This window comes from Stigmatopora nigra, chromosome 18 (assembly GCF_051989575.1).
Source record: "Stigmatopora nigra isolate UIUO_SnigA chromosome 18, RoL_Snig_1.1, whole genome shotgun sequence".
Classification (NCBI taxonomy): Eukaryota; Metazoa; Chordata; class Actinopteri; order Syngnathiformes; family Syngnathidae; genus Stigmatopora; species Stigmatopora nigra.
Genome location: NC_135525.1, coordinates 6,475,556 through 6,500,287, shown reverse-complemented (window position 1 = coordinate 6,500,287; position 24,732 = coordinate 6,475,556). Strand labels below are relative to the sequence as shown.

Sequence of the window (24,732 nt, the reverse complement as noted above, 5' to 3'; positions counted from 1 at the left end):
ACACACTAATAAACTGAATAAACATCTAATTTCCGAGTAGTCTCTCTTTTTTTTAATTCTCCAAGAGTTGCTAAAAGATAAATCTAAGCTTTTTACTTTGAAAAGCCATGTCAATGTTTCCTGTCTTATTATAGCAGTAGTTACTGCAAATGTTAAATTTTTAAATCAGTTCGCTACTACCCTTTCTAACTTCATTAAATACTTTTCATCCAATTTTTGCCTTTGAAATTCAGCAGCAAAAAAAATAATAAAGCACATTCTATTGTCTAAGTAATGATACCAAACATGAAAAAAGAAGAGGACAATTGGGACAGTGTTTACTGCACATTATGATGTATCAAACATTTGTCATAGAAAAACTCATACTCACTTGTAACATAAAAACAAGCTCACACACACTTTGCTCTTCAGTACAGAGGCATGTTTTTGATTAGTTTTTTGTTTTTTTTTTGTTTAAAAGCAAACAACAGTAAAGTAGTGCACGATCACGATCGAAATCGTATTTAAAGTTCAGTTTCATTTTTGACAACAAAACAATGCAATGATAAGAAACAACTAACTTGGATGAGATGGAGAAATAAAAAGCCAATTTCTGAATGTTTTATGAGTTTTGTTGAGTCAAATGGGAGCAGTCATTCGCTGGCTTCAAGTTTAGTTTAAGATTGCACAAAAATGTAAGAGCCAGTACTTTCATTTAAACATATGAGAAATACTTTCAAGTGTTTGGAAGAATTCACTATTTTAAAAAATGTGACTTTTAGAAAAAATGTGGGAGGGTAAAATCTACAAAAGAGGTTTCCAAACTAAGGTCCGCCAGCCATCAATTTATTGGCCCACGGCAAATAATGCAAATATAACTGAATATGGCCTGAAAAAGAATCTTGCGTTCAGCCTACATATTTAGTAGTGAAAATGTGAGTATTTATGTATATTTTGAAATATCCTAATGTATGATTTAATTGCTTTTAGCCCTTATCTCATTCACTTTCATTGATAGTTATAGACCAACGGCAATAGAAGTCCAATCCAAATTTATCACTGTCAAACTTCCCAGGCAAAATGCATTGGACATATTGCCATCAATGGCAGCAAATGAGTTAACCCTTAAAATCAAAACCCATCTTTTTTTTTTTTACCTATTTCAAATATAAAAGCGGAAGGATTTCAAATTGACCCTTACACCCCCCAAAAATATGGCCATATTCAATATATAATGTAAAAAAAAATGTCAAAACTATTATTGGTTGAAAAAGAATGAATGGCAAAAAAGTAGAATAGAAAATATAAGTTAAAGTTTTGCTCAGAAAATCAGGACAGGTAAAAAGAATTAACCAAAAGAATGCAAAGGCAAAAATTGTAACTATAAAATGAAAAGATGATGGGGATATGTAAAATAAAACCTAACTGTAAAACAAAAAGAAATTGAGAAAACTAGTCTGCATGATATTGCAAAAAAAATGAGATATGTAAAGATGAGCTGTAACCATTACCTTCAATCTAGAAGCATCAAATAGTGATTCCAGTTTCACATATATTTTCCTTCCAATAAAGTGGTTCCTTGGCTTATCAGTTCCATACATCACTTGAAACTTACCCCTTTATAATATCACATAAACTTCAACCTTTTTCAACATTTTTTTTTGCAAATTGAGATGAAAAAAACAACAACTTTTATCTGTATTCTTGGTGAGAAAAAAAGGCTGAGGCACAGTGCGCCGCGTGGCCGCAAATAAATAGCGATCATCTATAAATAGTTCACTTGCGTGTACCTGAACTTGTAGCACCAAAAAGGCGAATCAGGGCCACTATTTTCAAGGCGGTCCTAGTGCAAATTGTTCCATCACTTTCCTCATCGTCATCATCATCTGCTGTACCTGACGTTGGCGACCGTGCGGGGCTTGGGAAGCGTGGGGGGCTGCTTGGCTACGCTTCTGAAAAAAAAAGACAAGTACAAGTTTGGAAACAATGTACATAAATGCAATTTCATAAGAGGACTGATTTGTTTGGTGTCAGCTCACTTGGTACCCGGGTGAGGGCGTACAGGTCTGGGGGCGGCGTGGGATGTCCGGGGGTCCGCAGGCAGAGGCTTTTGAGGGGGACCGGGTCGCTCGGTTTCCTGACATGAGATATAGAATAGGAGAAAATCTCCATGAGAGGGCGCTCCTGGTTAATAAGTCTGTAAAGGGGGTTACTACTGAAATTAGTGGTTGTTTTTTTAATTAATGAATTTAATACTAATATTTATTCATGAAGGTAATGTAGTGTATTGTTGAATAATTGCTGGATTAGTCATCATCATCTTTTCTATCTTTTAAATCAAATGAATTTTGTATGGATTTTTTTCTCTCGGGATGTAAAATAATGTTTTAGACGGTAGTAAGGAATACATAAAGATTTTTAAATTGAGTATACATAGAAATAATTTCATAAAAAGTTTGGATATGAATTATTTCATAAGATATAACACTATTTACTACTGTATTTATTTTAAAAAAAGTATGTGTCTGTTTAGGTACAAAAAGAAATGCATATAAAATCCAATTTAGTAAAATATTGTAAATTCTCCAATGATAACTCAACCTTTTTATTACAAATGTTTACTTTTTGGGGGGTATTTTCCATGATTAGATAATTTCACTATTAACTTTTACCAAATTTTAGGAACCCCTTTATTCCCAAATCAAATGAGAATTGAAATATTAAGGTAAAAGTCATCAAATTCAAAATCCAACTCACCGATATATTTCTTTCTAATTTACAAAACATGGCTACTCACCACCCTACAAGCACTCAAACATGGAGCACCCCGGACCACCGGAGCCGTCCTCCTGGCCACCGCCACATGGACGTGAGGATGAAGATGAGAAGGCGGTGTTGGCGGCGGCGGGGGCGCCGTGGCAAGGGACATGGTGACCGAGAGTGGCTGGCACTGGGGCAATCGCTGCAGGTGTGACGGGTACGGCGGCGGCAACTGCACCCGTGGCCCACCACCTCGAGGCGTCTGCATAAAAACCAAGAAGCATTAACATAACACATCATCCTAAACATCTGTTCAAACCATATGAAGATGAAATAGTCATGTTGGTTATCTCGATCTGTTCCCATTTGGCGGCGACCCACAGTGAAACCCAGCCAAAATATGAACGATTGTTGTTTAGACCAGATGTTTGCAGGGAACACATGAGCTCATATGACAGCCCCCCCACGACTCATAAATGGCGGGGGATGACCTCACCTGCACTACTCCCGACATCAAACATTTTTAGGAACACCCCATAGATTATAACCACATGCCCAAATGGTTAGCAGCTGTGGAGGGAGGTTCCAATCCCGTAAAGCCATGACATCATTGTCAACATGAAAAATATGGACGTAGATGTAGCTAATTCCTATGTTGAACATGGAGGTTGATGCCACCTTAAAAATGGTGGCGTGGTGGGGTAGTGGCGGCGCGGGTCGAGAAGGAGACATTAAGGTTGCGGGTTGATGCTGTTTGGGACTGGTCGCCGGGCCTGTTGAGGCACTTATGGACCTGAAAACAAATAACAGAGTATGTAAAAATTAATGTGGTAATTTACTGCTTCAATTATGATGAATCAATAATTGCATTAAAAAAAACAATGTATTTTCTGGACTATAAGTCACACTTTTTTATAGTTTGGCTGGGCCTGCAACATTTTTTCCCGTTATGTTGTTTTTGAGGCTATAATTATCCAAAAAAAATGTGTTCTTCATTTTACTATTGTTACTTAGACGCATATTTTTTTTGGGTGGGGGGTGTAGTGTTCTTATAAAATAAATTAAAATTGTCCTCCCAAACATATGATTTGTACTCCTACTTATAGTCTGAAAAATAGATAAATTTAACTAAAAGAAATGTTACAGGCTTGATTTAAAAGCTTAATTATGTAACATTAATATTAAAACATTAATATTGACCATCACATTTGTTAAGGATTCTAAAAATTATACTAAATAATTATAAGAAGAAAAAATGTGAGACTTTTTACTTTTAACTCATTTACTGACCACTGAAAAACAACGAGATAGTTACAGAACCACTGATTAACAGGTTTCTATTTTTAAATTGAGGCATACCCTTAGAAATGAAATACCTTAGCTTGTCAGTAGGATCCTTTTTGGCACTAAAAAGCACCCCCCGGAGATTTTTTCGCTTAATATACACCACCACAGCAAAGCCGACCACGATGAACACCAACGCCAGAACGCCGACCGTCACTCGGAGACCATCTGCACTCAAAGAAATCAGGAAAGCCGTCACACAACTGAGATCAAATACACACTTCCGACGAGTTTACCTGCCAGTCGGACGGGACCACTGTCCACGCTGCCCCCCAAACCGGACATGTTGCAGAAAGGGGGAGCACGGTGTGCCTCGCAGTGACAGTTTTTGTTGCTGTTGCACACCTGCCAAAGAAAATAACTGCAACTTCAATCTCTGGTTCATAGAGATTGATCAGTGACATTGATGTCATTTCAATTTGTCCAATTTTGGTTCATATGAAACAATCTAATTAATGCCTTAGTAAGCAAAACAATGATAATATCACACATGATATAAAAAAAAAAACACAAACGCCTGAACTGGGACAATATTGTTAAATATGCAGATGCCACATTAATTTATAAAATCTTCCAACACAAAGCTCCTCTTCTACTACAAGATTTTGTACAAAAAAATACAACACATTAACAAGGGCTGGCTCTAGAGGTGAATGTGTAGTTCCCTTCAAAACAAGTGCTAAATGAGCCAAAACATCTTCTCTCTTCATACCTGGAACTCAATTCTAATTAAAATACATAAACTACCGTTTCTGAACCTCTTGGCCAATCATCTTAAAGCTTGGCTATTAGACAAACAAAATTGAAATCACAAAAACTGTGCTATGTGTGTGTGTGTCATCGTTTATCTTTAACCTTCACAAGGGACTAAAGATGGAAATTAGCCCTTGGCTACAATCATGTATATTTACATATACATGTTCATTAACATGAATATGTTCATTAATATGTGCCGTCCCTAATTAAATAAATCAAACTCACACTCAAGAAACGAAATGATGTAGAGGTATCATGTCTTTCACTCACCCCTTGCCCATTACACTTGGCGGCGCATTCGTGCACGCCAAAGACGCTGACGTTCTGGCATCGGCGGTTCAGGCACATCTAAAGAAGCATGCAAAAGTTACGCCCACAATGACAATTGGGTACGCGTTCAGCTCACCATTCCATCCCCGCATTTGGTACCCGACAGCACCAGACCAGGGTCAGGCATGTCATCGCCCAAGTAGACGTGCGTCCCACGGCAAAGGATTCTCCCACCCTCCTGCAAAGGGATGTTGGTTTCTATGGAAACAGCGTTGGTGCCGATGACCGGGCGGTTGGCACCCCCTTGGCACTGAACTTTGCCACACTGGGCGTCCCTGTAAATTGGAGCGCAAGTTTAGGCGCGACCAGGACAAGTGGGCGGGAGTCGTTGTGTCTTACCGTGCTTCACATTTGGCGAAGGATCCTTTGGGGTCTTTGCCGCAATTCCCGTATGGATCGCCTGCAGAGTTGACTCTCTCGAAGCAGATGCCGGGGGCCGCCTTGGCACCTGCGCCAAGGAAAAGTCATTACCAGTCATCAATGGGGGGTTACACGCTACGTCTAGTGCAATAAGTCAATTAATAGTCCATAAATATCAAGTCGGTAATTTTGGCAAGATGAGATTTTAAATGCATAGTTGTAGTCGCCACTTTAGTTTTATACAACCATTGTCTTCTCCAAAATGCAATGTTGGCAGTTATAAGGTTAAATTTTAAAACAAAATACGCAAAAAATTGGATTAAAAAAAGACATACTTATACTATATACTGCTTTGGCAAATTGCACTTTTATTATGTATCGAATAATTTTCCCCAATTGTAATGCAATACAATTAATGACTAAGTGTGTGCACTTTTAAAAGATAAAACACATGAACTTCGACATATAATGCAGATATCTGCAGTTCCTCTCAAATATTTCAGATTCTACACTAAAATGTATTGCACATTATGCATTTTGATGAAAAAAATACATCAATTCAAACTCACAAAAGGTTGATTTTTAAATAAAACTAAAATGTTATTATTTTGTAGACCATATCATGTCAGTAATAATTTATGAGCCAATATATTGACCACTAAGATTAATTAACCCCCTTCCCATAATTACCTTGCCCCCACAGCGTGACGCACTGCTGCTCGTGCGTCTGACAGACTCCGTTATAACAATACCCTTCCACGCCGCTGCAGGCGTGCCCATCATGCAAGTACACGTTGGCAGGGCAATGCGGGCCGCCACCCGTGCAAAACTCGGGCAGGTCGCACGAGTTACCCGACTCACGGCAGGGAGTCCCCGCGGGTTTCAGCTGTAAAAAAAACAACAGGCGTGAACCCGGGATTCGAGAAAAGGCTCGTCAAAGCGGTGGCGGTACCTGGCAGTTGTGGCAGCACTGACCGTGGGCGCATACGGCGTCGCCCTTTAGCGTGCAGGTGGTGGCGTTGCAGCATGGATTCAGGCATTCCTGCACACGCAATACATTCATTTAAGCAATTTTTTCATAACTGACGGAATATTTCACAGAAAAACAAACCTCAGCTTCTCCACAGTCGCACTCTTCTCCTTCCTCGACGTAGCCGTTGCCGCATTTCTGCCCGCCGTAAAGAACTTTGACTTCGGGCATGTTGAACAGACACATGCCCACCCCCTTGTCCAAGCTAGCAACCAGGTCCTTCTTACTACAGCTACTGAACATGGTGGGGAAGGGATACCTGCAGACAAGAGGTGGAACAAATGTGAACAATGCTCGGGGGCCATAGTGTATTAACAGACCCCCGTTAAGTCGAGGTCGAGCTTGCTGGTAAAAATATTTTAAGACTTAAACATTATAGCTGGGGTAGTGCAATGGCCTAACAGTTTTGTGTGGAGTTTACATGTTCTCCCCGGGCTTAGGTGGGTTTTGTCTGAGTACACATCCATGGTAGGCTGGTTGAACACTCTAAATTCCCCATTCTTGAATAGTTGTCCCTATCCTTGTGCCTTTTGATTGGCTGGCCACCCCACCTGGTGCCCATCGTTGGCTGGGATAGGCTACAGCACCCCCCGCGACTCTTGTGAGGATAAGTGATACGGAAAATGAATGAATAAAGTTTATATTATAACTCTGCCCATCATCAAATGTTTGTATTAAACTCTCCCTTTGCCCAACCACACCCAGGGGGTGCTGGATCCTACCCTAAGGAAATTTGGGTACACCAGGACAAACAACTATCCACACTCAAACTCAAACTTGAGGACAATTTAGAGAGTTAAACTAGATTGTGTATATTTTGGGGATGTGGGAGGGAACTGGAGTACCCATAGAAAACCCATGCAGGCAGGAGAATATGCTAACTCCACATAAGAAGTTCGGGACCACCAGGGAATTCAACTTCATGTACGAGTAGACTCTCCGTAGTCTTCACTAAAAGGAAAATATTATCTGGCCAACTAAGTGCTTAAAATACATGGAGTGTTTTTCATGTTGTTTTTGGATGAGATCTTTCATCCACTCTTGCCAACTATATTATTGAGCAGCTCCTCTGATGACGTGTGTGTGTGTGATAGTATCAAATGATAAAGAATAACCTAAGATGTTTTTTAATAACAAAGACCATGACGCACATGACACAAAGGGTGGACGTCATTTTAGACGCACCCTTTTAAAAAAAACACATGATAAATTGTCAGTGTTGCGGAATGGTCAGTTTTAAGGTCACTGCATGCGTTGAGGCAAAAAAATGAGAGGCGAGACTACTACTGATGAGTTCAGCGGTAAATTTCACTTGAAAAATCACCCTGAGGGATTTTAATTAGAACTGCAATTTGCATATTATGTAGTGCTGGACTTTCTTTTCATCAAAGCACAAGTTTAAAACACCATCTCACAGCAAAATACTTTTTTTTTTAAAGATGTCAGTGAGTACTCAGTAATACATGGAGGTGGTACTGCGAGCCCCTCAAATGAGTTGGATGTTCCCAGCAAATAAATTAATGTATTTTCTCGCGTATAAGCCCTTAACATTGCCTTAAAATCGTTGAATTTTACATTTCTATTGTATAAGACCTTAAAATTGCCTTAAAATCGTGGAATTTTTTACAATTTCTCTTGTATAAGACCGCCTATATTCATGGTTTTAATGGGGAGTACAATTGTGTTACTTTGAAGGGATAATCTTTAAAAAATCATCGCACATGGTATTTCTGAGATACTGTAAAAATCGATTACTTGATATTTTTCTTGAATTTCATCTATAGGCATCAAAATAAATTTTCTTTAGCGCTTTATCTGTTTATTTTTATTCTCTTTTGAAATAAATGTGTTTTGGCATTGCCACTTTGCAGTTTTGTGCATGTAAAGTCTAATTTGTGCGTATATAAGCCGTACTTTTGATTCAGTCATCATATTTTTAGATACAAATACGGCTTATGTGCGAGAAAATACGGTAAATTCTACTTTTGGGATGAAACTGAAAATGTGGGGGTTCACTGTTGTACGGTTGCGGATAAGCAGCATTCAAATGATGACAATGGGCTAATCCGTTTGCCCCTTTTAGAAAAACCAAATGACAAAAAAAAGAGACGATACCAAGATTTTTGTGTTCAAATTCAAAACCACGTTAATCCTGGATTAAAAATCGCACAACATTAAGGAATAAGGATGAAGATATGAGTCTATATTCATGTTATTTACATGTGATTATTTCTGGTTTTAGCGCTCAAAGCTTGCATTTTGTGAGCTGACGTGCAAACAACGCTGGCTTGAAATATTCAAACGCGGCCAAATTCAAAAAGGAAAAAGTGTGGAACAAGATAAGTTTTTAGAGATGCTGAAATATTTAGCAGTCGGCAACATTAAACTTGCATGCGAGTCCACGAACAGCAAAAGGCTGGAAAAGAGGAAAAAGACAAAAAGATAGGGGTTGTTTTTTGTGTTTTCCCCCAATTGATATTTAAAAGAAAATGTAATCTTTAGGGTTGTCAAACTCATCATTTTCGTGAACCAGATAACATTTTTTTTTAATATTATTAAATATTTTTGTTAATTTAAAGTTGAGGTTGAGTAGGAAGTACTTGTACATATTTGTAATTAGTTTGATTGTTTTTTAAATTAAAAAAAACTAAAAAAGGTTCACTTTTCAAATTTGTTTATGTATATATTTGTTTAATTTAGATTAAGAAAATACCCACAATTACTTGTTCAGTCATTCATCTTCAGTACCGCTTATTCTAACAAGGGTCGCCTGGGTGCTGTATATTATACTTAAATACAGAATAAAGCAAAAAATATGAAATTGCTCTAGTCTAATATGTGAATAATTAGTCCTGCAAGTTGTCACGCTTGTGAACTTGGTTGTTTTTTCTCTTGTGCACAGTTTAAGGCGTGCTGTGTATTGTACCTGAACTAATCACTTCCCTTTCCACAAAGACTTGAAGTAGCCGCCGGCTGTTGGCACAGCTGCGGCGGTAAAAAATAAATAAATAAATAAATAAAAACAACAACAACCTTGAAACTTCCAAGGCACACTTGGCTTAAAGGCGCAGCAAAAGCATATTTCTGCAACGCCACTCACCCGGTGGAAGGAGTCATGATGCAACCGCCACGTTCTGCCGTCACCCGGCAGCCGCAACCCCGTTCCGGCGTGTCGTGGTTCATTCCGAAATTGTGGCCCAGCTCGTGGGCTAACGTGACGGCGGCACCGAGTGGGTTGTCCGAATGATCCTGAAAATAGATTCAAATGGCTATTATGTTCTTTTAAATAGCTCATATCATAATAGCATTACAACAATATAAAACTGATCGTCACAGAATTACGATATATATTTCACTGTTAGTTGTTATGGAAGCTGATAGTATTCACCTTAAATATTAAAAATAAAAGGCCCTGTCTAGAATTTGGGGAATGCAATCCACATGAGACTTCCAAGTATCTCGATAACTGCTATTTTCTTGTTTTTTGCATATTTTTTTTCTGGCCAGGTTGAGGAAGTAAAAAATAAAACTAAAAACAAAGGAAAAACAAAATTAATACAAAAAACAACCCAAAAAAATAAATACTTTTGAAAAACTCACTATTCAGTACTTTAAAATTGAAGAAACAAAGAAGAAAAATGCAACAAGTTTCCTTCACTTGTTTTGTTTTTGGTTATGATGTATTTTATTTGTTTTATATTTAAAGTCCTACAAATATGGTTATTTTCCACCTATGCCATTAAGACGCATACCATGACAATTCCTCCAGACTGCTCCGCTGTACACATGCTCATGATGGGCGCCATGCCTATGGTAGTACCTTGGAAGTACACGCCGCTGAGAATAAAGACAAGCTAAGCATTAACAGGGGGATACATCACTTTTCTCCACATTAACTTAATCACTGCCATTAACAGCAGTCATCATGATGGCGAAGAAACGCTATATCTTTACGAGCATCCTCCCAGTGCTTTCAGTGACATCACTTTTTAATTAACTGCAAGTCGGGGAAGCCTAGAAAAGGCAGAACCTTTTGTATTCAACTCATAAAACATCTGTCTGTTTGTCTGCATGTCCTTGTTCGCAAATAAAGTGATTATAATCAAACTTGCAGGATACGTCTGAAAAATGTCATTGGATTGAATGGGATAACCTTATTCATCCCGTATTCGGGAAATGTTGTTGTCGCAGTAGCAAGAGGGTGAGAATGCAGATATAGGAAAAGCATTTTAGACATAAATAGATAGGTAATAAGTAAGTCAATAAAATAAATACATGAATACATGACATATATATATATATATATATATATATATATATATATATATATATATATATATATATATATATATATATATATATATATATATATATATATATATATATATATATATATATATATATATATATATATATATATATATATATATATATATATATATATATATATATATATATATATATATATATATATATATATATATATATATATATATATATATATATATATATATATATATATATATATATATATATATATATATATATATATATATATATATATATATATATATATATATATATATATATATATATATATGTATATATACATACATAAACATAGATGTACATGTACACATACGGTAGGTCTTAACACTCAGCCATTTGTTTTGTTAAAGAGAGGGACAATAACTGCCAGCCCTTTCAATTCAAATTATTTGGACATCTATGGCTCTCACTACTACTGAAACATGTTTTTTTTTTTTGTAGTATTATCAAAGTCGGACTCTTGTGATTTCAATTTAAGCCAGATTTACATTGAATAGCAACCACAGTCACACTTATCAACATCCCAGGACAAAAATAATTCCCACCTGATAAGCTGTGCATTGTCATGTGGCTTCCTGGGAAGCAGCTTCACTTTCCTCCAATCCAAAAACTCATGGAGTGTGGTGAAGGGGTCTTGCGTGACAGGACATTTGTCGGCGTCACTCCACACTTCCAGGCCCACCAGAGCCACGCGGATATTTAAAGCTCTGTAGAACTGATCAAGAGGAAGTCTGGCTGTTTTTAGGTCACATCAACGCCACCCTTGACCCCGTCCCGGTGATGGGATGGCTACCTTGTCGACGTAATTGGCAATCTCGGCCAGACGCTGCTTGACTTTCTCCACGTCCTTGCCTTGCTTCTGGAACTGAGGGTGGGCGTGGCTGTTATGGTTGGAGACGCAGGTGAGGATGATGACGCTTACCTCTCGGTTGTCAGCCACGATGATCAGCTCCACGTATTTGGTGGTGGTCTGGATGTGACGCTTGTGCTGAAATATAGAAGGAGAAAACTACTTCCTGATTGCCAAGTGTGATGCTATCCGCCTGAAAATCTGCTTGGCGGAAACGGCAAATTATTCAACAGGCTGGCTTTTCTATTTTATCACAAGGCGGCTCGTTTGAATTATTAAACTGACCATTTCGCCGGATCTAATGGCACCCATTAGGATTGTGTTGAGGAGAGGGCGTGGGTGGACGAAAAAATGGATGAACGACGATAAACGGTGACGTTTGCCCTCGGCTTTTAGCGAGCCCACGGCTTGTTACCTCCTTCAAAACGGGAGCGTTTTGCTGAAAACTTGAATGTCATTCTTCTTTGCACATTTTGTCTCCAAAATTGATCTTTTTGTAAATCATTCTCTGTGTGCGTTTGCATTTTTCAGGAAAATGTCCAAACATGTGGCTTGCAAAACATCCTCCTCCTTTGTTAAAGCATCTTGAAATCCTAGACTGGTGAGAATACTTTTTGTTTTCCTTGGGGATTCCATGTGACGCATTGGATATTTGCGAATGTGGTAATCGGTCATCCATGGTGGCCTCTGAGTTCACGCAATTTTTAGGGTTTGTTCTGCCTCACAGTGGCGGTCTACTATTTTTCTTTTGTACAATAATTTAGATCAGTTGAAATGGATTGGATGTGTGTTGCTGTTAAGCACAGCCAATACCATTTGTTAAACACATACATACATATAGGTATACATATATACATGTATATGTACATGTATATATGTATGTATATGTATATATGTATACCTATATGTACATGTACATGTGTATGTGTATACCTATATGTACATGTACATGTATATATGTATACCTACATGTAAATGTACATGTACACATGTATACCTATATGTACATGTATATATGTATGTATATGTATATATGTATACCTAAATGTACATGTACATGTATATGTGTATACCTATATGTACATGTACATGTATATATGTATACCTATATGTACATGTACATGTATATATGTATACCTATATGTACATGTACATGTATGTATGTATGTATATGTATATATGTATACCTATATGTATGTATATATGTATACCTATATGTATGTATATATGTATACCTATATGTATGTATATATGTATACCTATATGTATGTATATATGTATACCTATATGTATGTATATATGTATACCTATATGTATGTATATATGTATACCTATATGTATGTATATATGTATACCTATATGTATGTATATGTACATGTACATACACATAGGTATACATATATACATATACATACATATATACATGTACATGTACATGCATCCACCTAGTTTTTTGTTTTGGTTGCAAACCAAACGGCTTCTCTTATAAGCTATGCTTCTCTAGTCCTGCAAGATACGCGACATCCTAGCAGTGGCCCGAAAAATGTGGCAAAAGACCACTCCATCTGAATATCTCATAAAAGGTGATGCTACTTGTAGGTTTTTTTGTGCTATTATGTCGCCACGTATTTCCATTTTATCGGCAGTTTTCAGGCGAGAAAGTCCTCACAAAACCTCAATATCATGAAAAAGAAAACAGAACCTGAGGGATGACAACATATGGCGAAAAATCATCTAGCAAATGCACCTGTTTTCTATTTGTCGAAAACAAATTGAACAGGCCTAATCTTATTAAAATGAGCCCTCTGGGGCTCGTCCCTGAAGATATGGTCTTAAGTTCAACGTGCGGTGCCTGTGGGGTTGAATCTAGAGCACATGGCTTGTTGTGGCTTATCTGAGAAACAGGGCTGATAAAAGGCAGGACAGGATGCTGTTGACTTCTGAGATGAAAAGGTTTTAGGCTTAAAGATGTCCAGAATCCTTGACCAATCAGTCACAGTCACCAACGCACAACCATCGTTTCCAGATTGAAAAAGTTACCCAAGTTGAAAATATTAGGGCTGCAAAGAGCTTATGATAACTTCAAAACCAAAGCTCTTAATTAATTGTATTATTTAAAACTTATAGATTATATATATTAAGAAAAAGTAAATTCTTAGTAGTTTTTTTGTAGCTTTTTTCTCGTTGGGTACTACTTTAAAGATTCCATGTTGGTTATATTTGCTCTGTGGTTAGAAAATATATCAAAATAACTAATCTAACTTCACAATTCTACTTTGAAATGGCTTGAATAATCCCTCAATTGTTCAGTCTTTTAAGTCATAAAACATACAAATGTACAAACAAATGTATACCAAAATATTTCATCAAAAAAGAAACACTGGCACTAATTAACACTTCTTATCTACCAGTACCATTAATTTTAGTTTGCAGTATCCAAAACTAGTTAATTACCCAAATGGTAACTTTCGGTAGTATAAGATACTACGTTTAAATTGATGACTGGTACGCACATACTAATAAGTATTACAGTAATCCTCACCCTGGTTCTGAAGCTTTGGAACAGGTTTCGGCCTGGCGATGTGGCATCCTCCGATGTGTTCAAATGATGTCCGCAGGTGCCGCTACGCAAACGAAGATGGCGAGTGGCGTAGATCCAATGAGTACCGGGTGGGCCGCGACCTGCAGGTTCCACCACATAAGAGCGTCCATCCACTGAAATCAAACCCCTGCGCACACAACACGTGTTCAGGTAGGAATACTTATAATAAGATGAGTGATAACAACATAACACATAATAATAATAGGTTGACATTATGTCCTTATTTATTCAGGGCAGTTTAAAGTCCCACAACTATTGAAATTGAACCATAAAAAAATAACTTTTGCCTCAGTATAGTTGAAACAAACCAAGTTTTCTGAGATAAGGATTCCAGCAAAAGGGCATATATGACTCAATGGAAAACAATTGTTAATACTCGTTGACGTTATCATATGACGAGTCGGAATACAAAATGGAAAATGGGTCAGAGGAAAAAAAAGTCAACTATTGAATGGTAAATGTCTCACAGTCACCGCTCTCGACTCTACAAACAAGCATAGAGATTGAAAAACTAATAATTTATCATCTGAAAATATTAAAACCAGGATTTTTTTCCGTACTAGTGCCCTTTTTGGCCATGTTGGGGTCAATTATTATTGTTCCAGTTCCTTTGTCATTGTTAACAACACTTTATTTCCAAGACATCATTTTTTTTTACTCGGTCAAAGCGGTTTTAAGTCTAATATTTTGATCAACGCAACAGAATAATTACTAGTTCGTCCACTATTTGCTCAATTTACTCAGGTCACTCTGCTTGGTTAAATGGGAAAAAAACAGGCTTTATAACCCAGTGGAGCTATTCCCTACACAACACATACTAACCATTTTCCCAATAAAAATGATTAATTTTTTTAAAGGAAAAATATAAACGCTAGGCGCCACAGCAATAAAACTAAGCGGATGAAAAAGCTTACTTTCCACTATATCACTTCTGATAAGTGACTTTGGCTTCCTCGCCACCAGCTAAATGGGATTAAGACTATGTTTTGCACATTTTGGGTTTATTTTTACAAAGAATACGACTGTGGGTTATGGCTCAGTAAAGCACAATCTATCGAATTCAGTTAAGTAGCCCCTGAGGTCATACTAAGGCCTAAAATGTCGATCCGCCTTCAAACTTATTTAAAAATGGAAGCAAACTCACTTGAGCGTAGAGTTACATGTACTGATGCTAACGTCAGAGTTGGAGTGATGCTCCACCTCGCCGTGGTAGTAGCAGTGAGCCTGAAAAAGCACCAAAAGATACAAATTCTTAAATAAAGATAACATCAACATGAAAATGTCACTTCAAACCAAACACTGACACTAAGCCTAACCTTAAACCAGGGGTGTCAAAGTCAGTTTATTCCGCAGCCCATATTAATGCCCACTAAATCTCATGTAGGCCCAAAAAGTTAACTTTAACTAATGAGTTGAATATCCACAGCTAGTTTAAAAGAATTGGACATCTATCATTGTCAATAGCGAGCAATGAGTTAATTTTACGTCACTTTTTTTTCTTCCACTGTTTTAAGGTCACTTTTGGATCATTTTGAGGAACTGTCCATGGTGCTAATTGTTTGTTGGTCAGTTCCTTTTTAATTTTTGGGCATTTCCAAGTTACTTCCAGTAAGTTTTGGGATATTTTAAGGTAACTTATTAACTCATTGGCTGCCATTGATGTTTTAACAGCAAGGGACGATTACATAAATGTTATTGAGGATAGAAATTTGAGCAAATTGCAGTAGTGCGTGCAGTCACACAACTCACAAACATCTGGTTTTGCTCCACCCTTGTTGGACCAAAATGAAAGTATTTAATTATGTAGTAGAGTATGAATGAGCTAGAAAGTGTCCGTACTTGGTGGGCCACTTTCACCCCGGGGGCCGCAACTTTGACACCCCTGCCTCAAGACTCTTAAAGCATCCAAAATACCAAAAGAGAGCGCGTCAGATTTGAGTGTTTTTCTGGGAGAAGCAAAGTTACGTTTAGTGACATCTGAATTTGAAGTAAAAAGCTCGGCATGTGTGTTTTATAGAGAACAAGAAGAGGTGGTGAATATTTCATCTCCTGTGACTCTTCAGGCACACTTAGTTTCTAATTCAACACTTCCACTCAAGCTAAGTTTTTCTTCTTCTGTAAATTATGAATGAGCTAAGCCCTTCCCAAAAACCTGCCAGTTGCTTCTCTGACCTCTGACAGAATTTTTTTAACTAATCAAGTACGAATTCCCTGAGTTTGACAGGTGAAGATCCTAACTTTCTTTCCAAAAAAAATCTCCTTGAGTTTTGGTCCTTAAGTATGGCAAATAAAAAAATAATAAAAAACAGGTTTCACGTTCAATTCTTCCATAAAAATTAAAACTATTCTAAGATGACAGGCCCCCATGATTTTTTTTACTAATACGCAGGTATAAAATAAGTCATTTATGAATAATACTGAGACGTAAAGGCAGTCTTGAAATTCAGTATTAACTAACAAGCAGAAATACAATAAAATTGATTTGAAGTCCAAACTGTGATAGGTCTGTTCATATATGAACACTTTCAACTATATCATTAGATGTGATTAAAATCTGTACGTTTTAAAATGTTCAACAAAATACAGTTGAAACTCTGTATTATATTATTTTTTGACTCTTAATCATGATTGTATTTTTTTCTAGTACATTGTATTTAACTCATTGTGCCAATAAGTTAAAAGAGTGTTTAAAAAATAAGTTATAGACAACAACAAAAAACCTACCATGGAGTTGTAGGTTCTTATAACTGCTGTGCCATCTTGCAGATAATGAGTTTCTTTGTAGTCACTTGCAAACAGAGCCCTAAAATGAAAAATAAAGACAACAAATGATCAGCCATGACCTTAAGGAGCATTCAGTGAAATCAATTGCGCTGTTGGCCCTGCAGTGAAGACCAGAAATCTTTTAAAGGGCCATGCTGCTTCAAGGATACGTAAATTGAAATTGAGTAGGGGGGGAAGCAAACACTGTCTGGCTTGTTTTACCCTTCTTGAACCATGCTTTTGATGTCTAGATGACCATAACAACTCTCACAAATCCACACTGGAGTTTTTTGATACCTCATTTTGTATTCTTAATGAACTACCTCTAAAAAAATATATGTTATATTGCACTCTTGCATCCAGACGACACAGCTAATGTCAATGTTACGTAACTGTGGTGTCGTAAAATCTAAGAATTTAGAGAGGAGGGGATTCAATAAAAGAACAAGAACTTACAAAATCAAATCTGACATGGAAGAATGGGAAGAAAATGTACATAGAACATGGCCTGGTAACTTGCCAGGAATCAAACATGATACACGATCCGACCATGACAAACTCAAAGGTCTAAATAGACAGACAAAGGCTGATAATTAATCACACGCAACAAGTTACATGAGGAAGGGAAGCCTGGAGGGACACAAGAGTCAAAAAGCACACACAGAAATCCACCCAAAACCCTAACAAGTCGTGACAGCTACATAGTACAGCCTGTATGTTTATTAAAGTTCCCTGGGAAGGTTTTCCTGCACGAACAGTACTACAAATATTTTACCAAGTCCAATTTGTTAGCAGTTTGGTGCTAACTTGTAAAATCCTCACTTGTGTTCACATTTGCTCACAGTTACTTTCCTTAATACTGACATGGCAGCCTTTTTCCCAGACGATTTTCATTGGCGACAAAATATGACCTTGCGGTTCCAGTTCTAAGACACAATAGAACGTCCCCAAAAAATCCTGAGCCGTAAAGCACATTGTCAGCAGATTGAAGAGTTCAAAGCGTCTCAGACACTTTTGATCTACTCTTTGGGAACATATTCAGAGAGAAAAAAAACAGACAACAAATGCTAATGCGACAGGCAAAGCAGAGAAATGGAAAGACAAGAATCCTCAACAAAAATACAGGTAGTTTGAAGACAGATACAAAGCCTCCGGGAAGAGAGGAGGAGAGACTGTGAAAAGGATTTTGACGAGGGAGAGGACAAAAGCTGAGGAGATTTGGCAAACAGGGGATCAGAAGTTCAATCCCTCTTTTGGCACTTTGTCAGCTGGTTTCATAACTAGGCGAGAGAAAATGGCCTACCTAGGAATAAAGAAGCGGTGACTATATTGTTAACTGACCTTTTTTTTTTGCGTATTAACACCACAGCCATCGTTACTCATGTTGGAATAAACTCAGTCATATTTTCTCCGGGGCTGCATGTCTCATTAGATCCAGACATAGTAAAACCTGGGAAGCTCTGGAATCCATTTTCCAAGGTAATCGTGACAAATGTGAGGGGCATTAATTGCGTAAAAGTTCTAGTGCAGATCAAACGGAAAAATGTGGAGCGGATGAAATCATTTTGAAGAGTTACGCGACCCATAAAAGCCAATCTTGGAAGACCAATTAGTGCAATAAAAGCCATCAGAGAGACTCATGAGGCAATGTGCTTTTAATAATATTAAGGCTTCACTTGCTGGAGAAAAAAAAATGGGAATTGGGACTCTTTTCCCAGGAAAGAAAACTGGACTTGGGTTGAATCTCTTTTCCAGAAGGATGGGAATGGATCCAATCCTGCTGGCTGCGATGTGTCTGACATGAGTGCCAAGTAGAGCAGAGAGACAATTCCTAGTTGGTTACCCTGATCCAGTCCCAGTACTCCATGTTGCCAGCACAACTCAGCGGCCAGAGATGTTCTGGAACTGGTTTGATTTGGTCTACACCTGCCAGAGATGACTTGGAACTGATTACATTCTACACCTGCCAGAAGTGGTTTTGGAGAGGTTGTTTTGGTTCCGATAAATGTTCACAAATAAACTACCCAACACTAGATAGACTTGTGGTTTAGAATTGGGCTACTTTCTTGAGACTGGTGGTAAAATAACTGGGTTTGGAGCAAATTATTCATTGAGCCCATCCCAGCTAACCACCCTGAATTGATGGCCAGCCAATTGCATGGCACATGGAGACCGACAACCATTGGCAATCACTCTCATTCCTAGGGGCAATTTAGAGTGTACACCCAGACTACTATGCATGTTTTCATTCAATGATTCCTGGAAAATTAGTACGAGTTCAACCAGTCTAAATGGGAGTGCAGAACGAATGGACAGGTCAAGGTAGTTTTGGACCGGTAGTGCATCTATGCTAAATTTCCTCTGGCAGGTGTGGACAACTTCAAATGGTCCTTAATGAGTTCCAACACATCATAGTTTTAGGATTACTGTTTAAACTCTACTTAAGAGTTTGTCTCAATAACATGTGGACCAGATCAAGCAGTCAAAGACTTTGACACAAGGTTTAACCACTTTCCTAAAAACATCCTAACATCTAAAGCTGACTTTATGTCCAAGAGAGAATTGAGTCTCCGTGGCAAAAAGCCATATCTATCCATTACAAGAGCGTTGTTATTATTCTCAACACCCGCCCAGTATCAAGGGGCAGAGAGACGGTCATACGCGATAGTCATTAGCATCCGCAACTAGACAATTATTGGAATGACAGTCACCTCAAGATTGATGTGGTTAAGCTAAGGCATGGCCCTGAAAATCAATAAAGTGTCATCACTGTGCAGCGTCTGCAGAAAGGATGACTCAAGGATCCCAATTATAGGCCAAGCAGTGATGAATACCTCCCCCTCAACAAAAGGATGAAATCTTTGGAATCGGGTGGGAGACGCGATAACAAACACACTCAAAGATGATGAATGGTATAATAATACAGCGGAATTTTAGAGGCCATTCAAAATGTTTTATGGGGTTTGTCAATTGGCTGGTTATCTGTCCATTAACACTTTTAATTAATACATGATTTCTTGAATTAGTTAAGATAGACCAACAAAAAGTCGAACCAAAAAGTCACACTTTACATTTATTGGGTTCATAATTAGATTAGAGTTTCAAGGGCTTATTTGAAATCCTTCTTTTTTGATTTTTTAAGTAGGCAATCGCAATAAGGTATAAATCAAAAAAGATCATGTTTTTAAGTAAACTTGCTATTGAAAATGTTGGACAACTGATCAATTTAGACATGAGTTTGAGATTGATTAATTTAATAAGAGACAGCACATATTAATAAGCATATTCCTATTCATGTTAATGAACATATATCTGTAAATATGTAAGATTATAGCCAAGGGCTAATTTCCATCATTAGTCCCTTGTGCAGGTTGAAGGTAAACAATGAGTAGCACAACTTTAGACAGCGTTGTGATCGCAATTCCTCTAACAGCCAGGCTTTAAGATGATTGGCCAGGGGGTTCAAAGATGGGAGTTCACATATGGTGATTGGTATTGAGTTCCAGGTATGTGAGGCTGAATGGTTGAATGCACTCTTTTTGAAGGGTAGTACACAGTCACTTCTAGAGCCAGCCATTGTTAATGTGTTGAAATTTTTTTTGTACAAAATCTTGCATGGAGAGGCTCCTTCCAAAATCTGAACGGGTGTGAATGAGTTAATATACTTTGGTTGACTAATTCAGCCTCATGTCTCGGGTGGATTAACATCATCGAGACTTCATGACCCCATCTTTCCCGTGAATTCTGTCATCTTAGGGATCGCCTCATTTGCATTAGCCTGGTTGGCAGGCTTGATTTACGTACGTCAGCTTTGGAAATTACAAAATGTACGCTACCCTGACTCTGCGAGAGCTGGTCACGGTGGATCTAGGAAAGTTCTCGGTCGTTCTCGGCTGTCAGCGAGATTTATACGAGGGAAAAATGTGTAAATTGTGAAAAAGATGCTCGGTTCGATTGAAAATCAAAAATGGATGTGAGGTTTTTGAAGGTTATCCATGGCTAAAATACTGCAAAAAAAGAAGAATGGAAGTTCAATGGAACTTGAATGTCTTCTGGAAAGTTTGAAAATATTTGCCATTGGAAATGATGAATCAGTTTTAGGGTCTGGAATATAGATATTCAAAATTATGAGCAGAGGAAAAAACAGCTAGTTTTACAATCAGAGTACAGTTAATCTGTTATTAGATAAATTGTTTTTATTGTTAAAATGGGATTTTTTGTACCCCTATGTCCCAGTTTTACCTCAGGACATGTTTTTAGTCCATTCAATAGACTTTCAGCTTTAAATACCAAGCACACAGATGAATGATGCTAAATGGGTAACCACTGAGTTTTTATCATTGCATAAAGACAGAGTGTGGTGTAGTAATTAGACAGCTTGCCAGTAGAACTGGGAAATTAATTAATGTTATCAATTTGACAATATCCGCCATGATCTGGAAGGAACTGAGAGGAAGAAAATCCCAGCCAGTTGAGATGAACATTACCAAAAGACATTAAAAGTAAAAGTTGGATAAACAAACAATTTTGGGACTTTCAAGCCAATGTAACTTAATTAAATTGATGAAAATCAATTCAAATAAGAAATATTTGCTTTTTGTAAGCCATCCATTTGAAAGAAACAGCTGAAACATTGTCACAAAGGTTTTTTTGTTCCTCCTATCTTGACTCCCACCTTGATACAAAAACTCACACAATTAAAGTTAAGAAAAAAACCCTCTTCCTCCCTGTTTTGCGGTTAACATGACATTTTGATGTATTGGTTGTACTCGGTTGCACTCACTGACAGATATAAATCTTGAGAATAAGCAGAAAAAGGCTTTGGAGGATGAAGAAAAACAAGGAAATTGGAGCTGAACACGACAGACCCGATTTATTAGGGAATACATTAGTTAGAGCGAAAATCACCAGCGTCCATTAAATTGGATTTTGCCGACAAAAGGCCTCAAGAAACCACGCTGGTTTCAATCAGCTCTTAACGTCGCATCTCCATTAATTCGCCACGTATTCAATCATCTAGAGGGCCATTAATCTAAAATGGTGTTGTATTATTCTAGTAAACATCAATTGAAAATATAAGCCACTGAGCCTAGATTACCCTTTAGAAAATGTGGTATATTTGATATTCATAATTTAAAACCACTCTGGAGTGAACCATATTTAAACCTAAAGTCCCTTTTGGGTTCAACCGATTGGACATCTAATGCCGCCAATGGATCATATTTTCATTTTATTGTCTTCTATTATGTGTCATGTCAAAGTCATATTTATTTATATATTTCTCGTCATGATATTTGGTTGTCATTGGGTAAATGGGGTGAATTTACGTCTCCCCTGGTGCACCCCTCTCCGTCACGTCAAACGAGAGCGTGTAACGGCTTGCGACCTTATCTCCGTGGGGTCCCTGCACTCCCGAGCCTCTTCATCAGCGCCTGGCAGGGCCTATTGTCATTAGACAGCCCACTTGCGGTCCTCAGACGCTGATGGAATTACTGGGAGTGAAGAGAAGGTCAAGCAGATAGCGGGACTTGTAACCCACTTTGCATCACTTGTAGTTTTCCGATGCCTCAGAAAGGAACGATGGAATTAACTGAACTCTGGTGAGGGGATGGTACCAAGCCACAACCGATTTATCAGCCAATAATCTGTCATTTTTGGAGAGAACCGTTCACCACGTATAGGGGGAGTCTGGAAACGTCTATGTTTCAAACATCGGCCAATTACTTCCCTTATTAATGATTGCAACTTCCCTTATTAAGTGATATAATAAACCATACAAATGCAACATGTCACATATTTATTCACATAGGGCGCACTTAAGTCTAAAATTTTCCTCAAAGTGGACATAGCGCCCAATCAGTTAGTGCGCCTTTTGTATGCACTAAATTCAAGGATGTATAGATGACACTGTATGACACTGACAACTTGACTGTCTGGGTACATTGCTTGCTGACGCGCTATAATTATAGGGAAATACATGTGTGCATATCATGCTTAAGGAATGACAATGTTAGCAGTCGACAATGACGTTTTCGTCTGCTACCAGTGACCAAGACGATCCGGATTAGACTCAAAATGGGTAAAACGAGATCGGTTTTCCAAAAACGTCCTTAAAAACTCCCCTACAAAAGTTGGTCAATGGCGTATACAATGTGAAGTGATTAAAAACGTTTAAAATACGTGAAAAACTTATAAATTGTCAAGTATGACATTTCCCTTTGCGAGGGGGTGCATAGGGGGGGTAGTGATTATCTTTTATGGTCAGCCACCAAAGTGTCAAGGAGCCTGTAGAAAATTTGATTTCACTGGGATTTATGCAGTGTTCGAAACAATGGGTCAGAGGTCGGAAGGTATGTTGATGAAGGGCCATAACTGCTGTCAAACAGCATCTTTGTATCGTAGACTCGGGACATTTCCGCTCATTTCTGCCCATTCCAATTAGTTTTCTCATACACTACACATGAACGGCTCCCTCTAGGCGTCGGCGTGTAATAGGATGCACTGCCAAATGTTTATGCTCTACTTCCAGAGTCTTAGGAGGCACTAGTTGTTGTTTTTTTGTTTTACCTTCCCATAGTAGACATGACTTGTTTTGTCAGTAGACCCATAGACATTTTTTGAATAACTACAAAAGCAAAATTGTAAAACTAAGCAGAAAAAATGGGAAAAAAAGACTATAAAATACAATTCAATTTAAAATAGTGCAACATAACATAAGTATAAGGTCGAATTTGTATGATACAATGTAAGTAGACAATGGCATATATACAATGATATAATTCACAAATATGCTGTGGATATTCTATAAAACATTATAGAACACAATTGTAAGTAAATATAAACAATCACCTCATCTTATTTTCTGAACTGCTTTATCGCGGGGGGTGCTAGAGCCTATCCCAGCTGACTTTGGGCTACAAATGTGGACTGAACAGGATTTGAACACAGACCTCCCACTGTGAGGCCGATACACTAACCACTTAGCCGGTGGACCGCATAAACAATCATAAAATGATATTTTCTTATTAATTAAGATATACTTGACATCTTCTAAGTTGTCAGCTTTGTTTTTCTACCCAACATTCCCAATAGAAGTAGTCTGGCGAGGGTCTTCAAAGCACATTTATTTGATGCATCAGCTCTTGTAAAGTCCAAACACGACATCTCCATCGGGTTACGCCCGACGACAGACCCGACAACACCTCTTGAAACGTCTTCTCATCAGCCGCCACTCCCGAAACGAAGCCCTCGACTAATTAATCGGGACCGGCGCGGCTTCGAGTCCACCTTATTACGCGAGCGGCGCTCTGAGCGTCAAAATAATTGGAAGTTGGAACTTCTGAGAAGCTAATTCAAAAGAGCGCCTTACCCTTGCTGAAAAAGCCTTTTGATACAAGTACTTAAAAGGAAGAGACACGTGGCTAATGAATCAAACCATCATAGGCCAATGATTTAAATATCATTTTCGTATAAAAAGAATTTATTGGCTGCCATTGACGGTGGTAGATTTTGAACCGAAATCCAACGTTATAGGATGTTGCAATTGCTTTGGAAAGCTATTCCGAGCGAGGAAGAGGGTAACATGAAGCGTTCTCTTATCTGACGGCGACCAAAAGACAAAAAGCAGAT

General features: G+C 38.0%; 1 protein-coding gene across 1 annotated transcript in view; it reads right to left on the bottom strand.

Moving 5' to 3' along the window:
- Positions 1–300: 300 nt before the first annotated feature.
- Positions 301–24,732, bottom strand: part of adam12a (ADAM metallopeptidase domain 12a) — a 35,702-nt gene continuing 11,270 nt past the window's right edge. Inside the window, exons 4-23 of the mRNA XM_077739547.1 lie at positions 17,065–17,143; positions 15,485–15,564; positions 14,281–14,467; positions 11,811–11,876; positions 11,682–11,753; positions 11,434–11,603; positions 10,312–10,396; positions 9,660–9,808; positions 6,641–6,818; positions 6,482–6,571; positions 6,220–6,415; positions 5,509–5,617; positions 5,246–5,444; positions 5,110–5,187; positions 4,320–4,428; positions 4,116–4,251; positions 3,418–3,532; positions 2,777–3,001; positions 2,019–2,116; positions 301–1,931 (exon numbers count right to left, since the gene is read on the bottom strand). Of these exons, the coding sequence (XP_077595673.1) occupies positions 1,862–1,931; positions 2,019–2,116; positions 2,777–3,001; positions 3,418–3,532; positions 4,116–4,251; positions 4,320–4,428; positions 5,110–5,187; positions 5,246–5,444; positions 5,509–5,617; positions 6,220–6,415; positions 6,482–6,571; positions 6,641–6,818; positions 9,660–9,808; positions 10,312–10,396; positions 11,434–11,603; positions 11,682–11,753; positions 11,811–11,876; positions 14,281–14,467; positions 15,485–15,564; positions 17,065–17,143 (2,491 nt within the window). The 3' untranslated portion in view covers positions 301–1,861. The remainder of the gene's footprint in view (positions 1,932–2,018; positions 2,117–2,776; positions 3,002–3,417; positions 3,533–4,115; positions 4,252–4,319; positions 4,429–5,109; positions 5,188–5,245; positions 5,445–5,508; positions 5,618–6,219; positions 6,416–6,481; positions 6,572–6,640; positions 6,819–9,659; positions 9,809–10,311; positions 10,397–11,433; positions 11,604–11,681; positions 11,754–11,810; positions 11,877–14,280; positions 14,468–15,484; positions 15,565–17,064; positions 17,144–24,732) is intronic.